At 42.6% G+C, this 10,807-nt stretch overlaps 1 protein-coding gene across 9 annotated transcripts in view; it reads right to left on the bottom strand.

Moving 5' to 3' along the window:
* Positions 1-1,718: 1,718 nt before the first annotated feature.
* PRICKLE1 (prickle planar cell polarity protein 1) overlaps positions 1,719-10,807 on the bottom strand; it is a 110,940-nt gene continuing 101,851 nt past the window's right edge. For all 9 annotated transcript variants that reach the window (XM_025477289.3, XM_035707472.2, XM_025477287.3 and 6 more), the window contains 5 exons: positions 9,853-9,990; positions 9,055-9,258; positions 7,195-7,381; positions 5,413-6,276; positions 1,719-3,561 (listed from right to left, as the gene is read on the bottom strand). In XM_025477289.3, the coding sequence (XP_025333074.1) occupies positions 2,702-3,561; positions 5,413-6,276; positions 7,195-7,381; positions 9,055-9,258; positions 9,853-9,990 (2,253 nt within the window). In that variant the 3' untranslated portion in view covers positions 1,719-2,701. The remainder of the gene's footprint in view (positions 3,562-5,412; positions 6,277-7,194; positions 7,382-9,054; positions 9,259-9,852; positions 9,991-10,807) is intronic.

Genomic DNA, 10,807 nt, shown 5'->3' with positions numbered 1-10,807 from the left:
TGGCTAGTTGTCTCTGTCTTTGCTACTAACCAAGATTTAAAAGCTTTAAAGGTTACATTATTACCATGAATAAATATTTCTGCATTTCCTTAAGCCTCTAGCAATCTATAGAACCCTTACATAAGGAAATGAAAAAACGAATAGGGTAACCGTTGCCAGAAGCAAAAGGAACTGATCTTTTGACAAGGACTTGAAAACTACCGAGGACAGTGACTTCAGCTTCCACTTATGTGTCTCCAGGCTGAGTTAGTTTACTCTTTATTATTCATCTTTCATAAGCAGCCTATCACCACAGTCTTTTCTAAAAGGATGCCCACTGTTTGCAGCACAGGTTCGGAAAAGGTCTTTCAGAAGCAAGAAATTTGCTAACGTGATGTGAGATTGTGATGGAACAAGCACTCTCATACATTGTTAGTGTAAATGTTAATCAGGCAGGTTACTTCTGGAGGAAAATTGGTGATATCCATCAAAATTTTAAATGCATAACTTCTGTCCCAGGAATTCTGCTGCTGCTTGGAATTTATGCGCATATGTGCCAATGCAGGATAAGGTATCTACGGGGAAATTCAAGTCCATCACTAAGGGACTGGTTAGGTCCACTGTGGTGTATTATACCATCACTGAAAGAATGAGGTAGACCTATTTGTGCTCATGTGGAGTGTCCACATATAAAGTTAAAAAAGCAAATCTAAGCATATATAGTTCACTACCACTTTTAAGAGATACATATATAAATATGCTCTGAACATCTAAGGGACACGCTAGAGATGACTAATAGTGGTTACTTCTGGATATGGACCTGAGGGACTGGGGATGGAGAGTGGAAATGACACATTCCACCGTCTTTTGAGTTGTTCTGGAGGTTGTGTGTGTTTTGACCAGGGGCGTGCATTTCCTTTTCACTGCTGATATATTTTTCAGATGAACCAGACCAGGGAAATAGTGATATAGTTGTTGAGTAAGGGGCGCTCTCACCAAGTGTATGCTTCGGAAGGTGCTCTATCTAGCCCAGGTACAAAGACCTATCCCGGGGTGGGTGGAGGGAATGCTGGACCAGGGCTTTACCCACTGGATTCACGTCCCCCTTCCCCAAGGCATAACAGCTTTTCCCTATTCCAGTAAATGAGGCACAGAGGCGAACTTGTCCCTAAGTCCAATTTCCCACCCATTAGTAAGGGCGTGGGATATATGCAGGAGACAAACCGTGGCCTGGCAATGGCAGAAGAATGGCAAAATCAATCATGCCTGAACAGAGGAGCGAAATATAGGTCTGCAAAGATCTGTGTTCAGAAAGGTGGTTGGGCATTTAGTGAGCATTTATTAAATACCTTCCCCTAAAGGTCCAAGATACCACTAGGCCCTTAGGACCGAAATGTACGTGCAAGAATGGCACATAACAAAATCTCAGCCCATTCGTTCAAATCCAAGATAATTTTCCCTTGAAGAGAACCTCATAAGCTTGTAGTCAGTGGCAGAACATCCTCGGAGGATTTTAAAAGAAAAACATAATCGCTGTTAAAGGGCAACAAATTAGCTGAAAGAGATGGGGTAAAAAGGAACAGCCTCTCTTCAGATAATAAATCTACAAAGTCCTCTGCCCTATAAAGCAGATCCTTGTAGTTCTGGTCTCTTCCCAGGAAATAATCACCACTCTGTTGAAAAGGCACCCCCTTCTATCCCCAAAGGGGAAAAAAAACATTCACCCAAACAACTTCTACTTGTTTTTACCATATATTCCAGGGATATGTATGGGTTTGTTTGTTTTTACATTTATACAGTTTACATTGCTTGACCCATAAATAGCACTCGTAAGATTAATAGGGCCATAGTTTTTAAAGAGTATTTACATAGCCCCACCATGCATACAGAGCCTTTTTAATATTGAAAAATCAAAAAATTTGAACTTTCCATCACTAGGCAATATAAATTTGACCATCTAAGCTTATAAACCCTGACTAAAATACAAGCAATCATTTCATCCATAAATGCTGTTTCTGGTTCCCCAACAAATCTAGCACTGCAGTGTAACAAACATCTTGCAATTCAGGGATATAAAAATATCAGCTTTAAAATCTGAACTGTACATATGTACATTAATATTTGCACCGTTAAATTAGGAATACACTTAAGTCTATGAAATACTACATTATAAATAGCAATGTCTTTTTCAATCTGTAGCTGGAGCTAATACAATGCAATGTTTACCTGGCTAATTGAAAGGGGACGAGGTGGTCTCGCACGATGGAACGCACAGTATTGGCTGGGTCAGTTGTGACTACGTGCATGCCGCACAAGACAGAGTGATCAGGACCTGGGCCAACCCGGTGTAGACAAACGACAAACACTATCGCTTTACAAAGGTGGTGGAAGTTCTCCGTTGTCGAAAATCAACACCCCCGTCCAATCACCTCATGACAGTTTCTTGAGGCTTCTCTTGACTGGAGACCAAAGCCGCTACATGGAACTGTAATGCGCACCTGACGGGCACAAGAGGTCACATCAACCTGGCACCATCCAAGGAGGGCAAACTGGAGAAATCACACCTTCCAAATGTTAATCTGACACTGTAAACAGCAGCAGGGGTCTCATTTACATGGGCAAAGCACTTTAACTAATTTTAGCGACTTTCCTATGGAAGAAAAAAGATATGATTCAAGATGGTTAATGGCAAAGTTTAAACAGGATGTCCACAGCTACTAGGTTAAGAAATAATACAGTTTTTGCCCTTGTGTCCCTTTTTCTTCTTGGATTTAGTTGTCCTCTGACCAAACTGAGGAGTGGGGAGTGCAGAAGTTGGACTCGAAAGGTCGTCTGTGTAGTAGGCGTATCTCTGGGGCCGGGGTTGAGGAATTGGTTGTCCAAGAAAATATCCTTCTTCTTCTGAGTCGGAGGAAGAGGAGGTAGAGGAACACCAGGAATCATCATCCTCACCGTAGAGTCCCAGAAACCTGGGCACGCCCGGGTTCTGCAGTGCGTAATCAGAGGTGGCATGGGCATACTGTCCATACAGATCAGCATTCTGGATGTATGCTTGGATTTCCCGGGCACTTTTATTCTGTATAAATTTCTCGTAGTTATCAGGGGTGTAAAGCCGCAGTCTGTCCTTGGGAGAGTATTTTCTTTCTGTAACAAGATTCAGAGCATTGTCAGAGCGGGACTTCCTACTTCTCCTGCGGCGATGGTGATGAGACCTGGATCCCCTCTCTTCGAAATGGTAGACCCGTCTTCGAGTCCTCTCACTCATGGGAGGCTGCCGAATTTCGAGGTTGTCATAGTTTCCGTTGTCAATGACATCATCCGAAAACTTGACCTGCTGTGGTCTGGACTGAGACTTCGATCTTCTAAGCACTGGCAGATGGACTGGTTTTTCCTCAGGCATGATTTTTTCTGGACACAACTCTGAACTTAGACTCTTTAAGGACTCTGCACTCCTGTGCAGCATGGAAGAGTTCAAAGTCCCCATGTTGCTCATTTTCTCACAATCTTCTGCCTCCATCTCCTCAAAGTTTTGCAGGGAATATAATGAGGGTCTCGGCTTGCTTTCGCCATCCACTGAAGCCCCTAGAAGAAAAGCCAAGACGAGATGTGATCGTCTGACAATTACTGCAAACAAGCTACCGAAAGGAAGAACTTCAAAGAAAATTCTCCCAAATTTCAATATCTGATTAACACGCACTAGGTAAGAGCAACATGCATACACATTTAACTGAGAAGGTTTGACTTTTGTTAATGATACAAGAGGGCACACAGCCTCTTACAAGCCCAGCTCCTTGGGAGCCGAACATTAGTTATAGCACAGGTCATGAGCAGCAGAACTTTGAGCTCTTCATAAAAAATCTCATTAGTTTGTGTAGCACATGACACGTAGAAGCTTCTGCCTCTCAACACATTAAAGCCAGACTACTTCACTTGAACATCTCTCAAATCAATCCCTTCCTTTGCCTCCACATGGCCACCCCACCATTATGGTCCTTTAAACCCAGATTAGTGGCCAGCAAACCACAGCAAGGGCCACATCCAGCCGACGCCTATTTGTGGGTCAAGTCTCACTGGAACACAGCCACCCCATTCACATATGCATCACCTATCGCTGCTTTCTGGTAGCTGCAGCAGGGACTGTGGTCCAAATGGTACCATCTAGCCCTTTAGAGAAGTTTGCCAACCCCAAACCTACATCATCCAGTCTTCCTCCCCCTTCAGCTACATGAACTATACCACTTTCAGATTAATCTTACTTTAATAAAGCTTTTCTCAAAATAGACACTGCCACTGCTCTCCTTTTTTTTTTTGTTTTTGGTTTTTTTTTTTTTAAACAGGGCTCAGACAAGTTAAAATAAATGAACGAATTGAACATAGCCCAGCCAACAGTAGGTGAGTAGGGCATGGTACAGACAATTGTCAGCTGGAGACTACATAACTTCTACTTCCTACAGGGAGTCTGTTTCTCAGCCTGCTATTGTCAAGGAATGTTTAGGCCTGACACCTTATGTGTCTAGTCTTGATACTAAATGTTGAAGCACCTATCGCAGGGCCAAGATATGCTCAATTTAGTCCCACTCACATTCCTCAACCCCCCACTTTATGTAGGCCTCATCTTTAACAAGTGCAACAGAAACCAGGAGGGTAGCTGTCTTCTCCCTCCTGGCACAGGGCAGCCACTAAAGCTTTTCCTGTATCACAGAAACATCACTTCTTTGAGAGGACTAAATATCATTAGTTTGACTATAAAACTAGCCATAGCCTTTGCTTGCCGTGGGCCAGTAACATTTCTGTATCCAAAGACTTAACGCAAATGTGAGATTCACGAGGGGTGGGGTCCTAGGCTCAGCCTTGCCTTTAAAAAATGTATGTCAAGTTAAGCATTTAGCCTCTTGGTAAACCAAGTTTCTTCACTTGTAAAACACAATAAGTAATATCCCACTGCATACCGCTCAGGATCATTTTAAGGATAAAATGTAGATAACTGATAGGAATAGGCTTTGAAAACAGTGAAATTATAATCTACGTAAAAAACTTTCAGCTATTTTTGAGCTATTCCCACAGGGCAATTCAGGAAAATCTAAAAGATGCTAGGAGCTTCTAAAGTATGCAGGCTGATTTTAGTATCTTGAAATTCAGACAGCATAATCCAAAGAGTACACGATCTTTCAGACCAGATGCAAAATCCATTATCCAAATAAATCAATCTCCCCGCTTAAAATACGCATAATACCTACTCGAAAAGCTTATATTAAAATGTATATAGATGCACACATTTGTTAATGTTCGGCATTTAACATAAACTCCTTCTTCCTTCCCTTGGTCTGCAGTTTTAAATAACCTAGTCCCTACTGTTGAACCATAGTTTTTCGAATAAATTTTTTAGTGGCTCTTTTATCCAAATACTCCATACATAATCCCCAGATTACCTACCCGTGATATTAGATAAAGCCAAGGAATCCATAGAATCTCGAACACTTTGCTCTGGTTTCAAGTCTGACAAACACTCCAGGGAATCTTCATACCACTGTGTTTGATCATGATTATATCCTGAAGCCCCATGGTCCAGATCTAATTCCTGGAGCCTTCTACTGCTTGCAGGGCCTGGGTGGCTGCCATAAGCAGAATCACCCAGTCCATCTTGTGACTGTGCCCAATACATATCAGATTGGTATTTTTTACTTGCAAGGCTCTGGTTATTTTGCTTTAACTCAGTCTTATTTTTAACCATGTTATCAGATATCCAATGCTCACTGGCTCGAATATCTATCTCATTGGGCTGCTGCTGAAAGAGGCTTTTATCACCAAACTTGAGGAGGAGCTGTGTCATATAATCTTCATGCTCGGCCCATTCTTCAGGGTCTTCTGGGGTTTCGTGCTCCACTCTGCCTTTCCAAAATTCTTCATTGACAAAACTTGCCCCCTGCCTGGAGAGACTCAGATCATCCAACTTCCGAGAAAGGGTATCATCGGCATTGCCTGACAGGCCAGGAAACTTGTAGTTCAGAGCGGGGGACAAGAGAAGAGACTGTCTACACTGATCAGCTGACCGACTGCTTTTGCCCATCCGGACACTTCTTCTGGAGTCTCTGGATCGAGCTGACTGAAACGCAGAGTCAGAAGAATCAGAGGCATGGACGTCTTCACCAAGGCTGCATGTTTTTGAGCAATAAATCTGGCCTTGTTTGGGAAGGAAGGGACACCCCAACAAAGAAGCTTTACACTGGGCACAAGAAAAGCAGGCTTCTGTGGCATGCCAGTGCTGCCCGTCGTAGGTCATCTGGGCATGGTCAACACCTATTTTGAAAAGGACAGAGGAGGGAATTATAATTCAATCCTGAAATAAAGGAAGAAGAAACAAGACTGTTTGTATATGGGAACTCTATGGGGTGATGGAAACATTCTGTGTCTTGAAAGGGCTGTGGGTCACACAGGTACAGTTAATTCTCATTATTTGCAAATTCCATATTTTGAAATGTGCCTACTTGCTAAAATTTATTTGTAACCCCAAATCCTCACTTGCAGAGCTTCTAAGGAATTTGCAGGCATGTGCAAAAGGATGAAAAATTTGAGTCAGCTGATGTGCATGTTCTCAGTTGAGGTCAAAGTGATGCCTTGTCTTTTCTCTCAGCTCTTTAAACAACTGACATAGCCTTGGTCTGTTTTCGCTTTCTTCTGCTTTCTATTATGTTTTCTTCATATTATTGTGTTTTTTGTTAACTGTGTTTAAAATGGCCATCAAGCGTAGTGTTGAGGTGCTATATGGTGTTCCTAAGCCCAAGAAGGCTGGGATGTGCCTTGTAGAAAAACTCTGTGTGTTAGATAAGCTTCATTCAGGCATGACTACAGTGCTGTTGGCTAGGAGTTCAATATGAATGAATCAATGTATATTAAGTAACCCATCTTTAAACTAAAACATACATGAAACGAGATCATGTATTAATCAGCTGATGATAATGTGACCAGAGGCTTGCAGGAACCCAACCCTATACTTCTCCTAGTGTTCAGTACTCAATAATTCAGCCAACTTTATAGAACAGGACTATTGCAAATAATGAGAACTGACCATATATCCATCTGTCAAAACACAGCAAACAAAAACATTTAAGATATGTACATTTCACTGTATATAAGTTACAGAAAAAAAAAAAAAAAGACATTTGCAGACAGACTGTTGGGCATGTGACAGAGCAGACAGGCTGGCTGTGGACTCACCGATATGCTCCCCACAGGCTTCACAGTACTCCGCGTACAGAGACTCAAAACAGCCACAGCAGAATGGGCGGCCATCCTTCATAATGTACCTCTGTCCTCCTAGGACGGTTTCACACTCAAGGCAGCAGAAGTGTTTCATGTGCCAATGGCGACCCTCAGCCTCTGTGCACTCATCAGCAAAAATTATCTTTAAAAACAAACAGGATGAAAGAAAGTCTTAGTGAGCTATTCTAAAAGCCAAATAAGTAACTGCATATTTTCTGGACAACTGACAGCCACTTGCTCTTCAGAGAGCCACTTAGCTAACCTTGTTTCTTACAGCCTCAAGCTTACATCTAACTCGATTTACATACAAAATAAGAGCCGAAATTGAAAATGTCGGAAAAGGGACGCTTGGGTGGCTCAGCAGTTAAGCTTCTGCCTTTGGCTCAGGCCGTGATCCTGGGATCTGGGATCGAGTCCCACATCGGGTTCCTTGCAGGGAGCCTGCCTCTCCCTCTGCCTATGTCTCTGCCTCTCTCTGTGTCTCTCATGAATGAATAAATAAAATCTTAAAAAAAAAATGTCGAAAAAGAGAAACTTAGTGTGTGCTTAAGCTAAAAAAAAAAAAACACCACCACAGACTTCTACATTCTACAATTCATTGGTCGTATTTTTGCTCCCCAATCACATTTTGTTGGCATAATCTGGCAAAGAATACATTTGCATTGAAACAATTTAATGGTCTGTGTGTGTTTTAATAGAAAACTCATAAAAATGTCTGCAGAATCAACAGAGTTATCCAAATGCTGCACTGTGTGAACAGCACTTCATTTGACCTGGTGGTCATCACCAGATTAAAGACTATTTTTTATAATCTTGGCTTCAAAAAAACCTTTTTTTAAAGATCTAAGAGAGAGCACGAGACAGCAAGCATATGGGGGAGGGAAGTAGAGGGAGAGGAAGAGCGTCTTACGCAGACTCTCCATGGAGCCCGACACAGGGCTCGATCTCATGACCCTGACCATCATGACCTGAGCTGAAACCAAGAGTTACATCCTTAACCGACTGTACCACCCAGGCGCCCCTAAAAAAAAAAATTCAAATGCACATTACTGAAAAAAAAAACATAAAAAAAATGTATACGGTCACTGACTAAAGGAAACCGAGGAGATATATAGAATAAATGCAGTGACGTACCCTTGATTAGATCTTGGAACAGAAAAGAGACATTAGCAGAAAAAGTAGAAATCTAAAGTTTGTAGTTTCACTAATCGTATTAGACCAGTGTTAATTTCCTAGTTTTGATGCACACACCAAGGTGATGTAAGATGTTAACAGTAGGGAAAGCCGAGGGAAGGGTCTACAGAACTCTTGTCATCTCTCCAACCCTTCCATAAATCTAAAATTACTTTTAAAATAAAAAGCTGAAAAAATAAAACAAAAACAAAAATAAAAATAAAAATAAAAATCTGAACGAAATAAATTCCTCACACAACCATCCCTTCCCACAAGCCCCGGTGGTAACCATGGGTCAACTCAGTGTAGGTCTTTCCCTACGATTTCTGAGTATAAATAGATACGTATGGAGTCTTGACTTATTCTCCCTTTATTTAACAAAAAGATGACCTACTACATACTTTTCTTGCAATCTGTTTTTTCCCCTCTCACGATCCGTTAAGGACGCCCTACTTACCAATGCAACAAAGACACCTGCTATCTTCTCTTTATTAAGCTACGTATTATTCCATTATGTGAATGTATACAGTTATCTTTAAAATAAACAGCAAAAGCAGGAGATATTTTCCTTAGACGTGAACAGTGGAATATTGGCTTACCAGAAGCTTATTTTTTCCAGTGTTAAGGGATAAACTTTTTTACCTCATCACATGCTGAACACCGCGGTTTGAGCAGTTCAGCATGGTGCCTGCCACAGTGAATTTTTCCATCCTGATAAAAATAGATGAGGTCGACCAGCAGCTCGTTACACGTGAAGCAGACAAAACAGGAAGGGTGCCAGCACACTCCAGGGCCCGCGCGAGAGGCAAACACTGCAATTTCACCTCCATTTATCTTCAACCCACACTAAAAACAAAAGGATTTGAAATTCGGATGATCCTTCTTTGATGACTGGATTCTCAGCCTTTCCCACTTTACACTAAATCCCATTTTGTCAAGCAAGCTTCTATTTTTGCCTCCCCCCTCCCGTTAGCGATTAAATAGCTCTTTAAGGCTGGATTATGGGTGATGCTCAACTGGAATGAACATGCCTCAGACACACTGCCACACTAGACGGTCTCTAAGAATGGTTCCTTCCAACTCGCATCAAGAGTCGTCTTCCTGAGCCAGCCTCCTATTGGACACATTTCCTACTCTGAGCCAGCAAGCCGCTGAATGTCTTCATTATGTCTCTGCAGTTTTGAACACTAGGTGTACCCTGCGCCCCTCTCCCCGCCAAGATCCTGGGAAAGGCAGGATGTTTACATAAGGGCAGACTGACTGCCACCCCCCCCCCGGCCCCATCACACCCCCCCACACACACAGCAGTGTAGCCAGTTATAAACATGAATATCCATTTAGTAAAAAGCTAGGCTGCCTTTCAGTGTCTAGAGGCGACTAGGCCTGTGCTCACTCCGTCCACATCCCTGCCCCGAGCTGCTCCTCCGGGGAAAGGGCTACCTGTTCGCACACAGCATGCATTACTGCTCTGGACAAGAGTTTGATCGTTCCTCTTCCAAGGGCTTCTTTCTTCCGTTGAGCACTGAACACTTGCAGTTCTTTTTTCTCCTCTTCGCTCAAAGACTGGCAATAGCGCACCTTCAGAGACAGGGAAACAGAAGCACCACACTGGAGCGCGCGGTCTCCCTCACCAATTCTTCACTTCCAGGGTTACAGTTTCAGGAAAGAGCTAGTTTGGCCTGCCCCCCTGAATCCCTGCTTTAAGAATGGCACTCTAGGGGATCCCTGGGGGGCTCAGTGGTTTGGTGCCTGCCTTTGGCCCAAGGCATGATCCTGGAGACCTGGGATCGAGTCCTACATCGGGCTCCCTGCATGGAGCCTGCTTCTCTCTCTGCCTGTGTCTTTGCCTCTCTCTCTGTGTCTCTCATGAATAAATGAGTAAAATCTTTAAAAAAATAAAAATAAAAAATAAATAAAAAAATGAAAATGCCCCTACCTTTAAAATGACACCGAATCTTGCAGCCCCTCTGGCACAAGGGAAATGCAATTTGAAGGATTTTTTTTTTTTTAATTCGGGAATGTTTAAACTTTTATCAGGGACACCTAAAAAACTGTGAGACATGAACCTTTCTACAAAAGGTTTAAACTTGTTCATTGCCACATTCGCTCTACATTTTACCGGCACTCGACTGCAGGCCTGAACCACCAGAAAGTATGAACTCTGGACGAAGGGGCAGGGAAATCTCAAGAATTTGGAGGCTCCTGGCAAGTGGTGGGTGGCTGCAAACACTATAAAAACCAACTCGTTGTTAAGTTTATTGCACGGACACCCTTTTCTCTCTTAAAGAATGGAAAGCTGTCTCCTCAAGCCAAATTTTAACTGATAAAGGCAAAAGAGCCCTAACCAATGAGGAGGTAGGGTTTATGAGAGGCATCTCAATGTTTAGAGTGTGGG

This window comes from Canis lupus, chromosome 27, assembly GCF_003254725.2.
Source record: "Canis lupus dingo isolate Sandy chromosome 27, ASM325472v2, whole genome shotgun sequence".
Taxonomy (NCBI): domain Eukaryota; kingdom Metazoa; phylum Chordata; class Mammalia; order Carnivora; family Canidae; genus Canis; species Canis lupus.
Note: the sequence above shows the minus strand (reverse complement) of the source record. Positions and strands in the feature narration are given on the sequence as shown.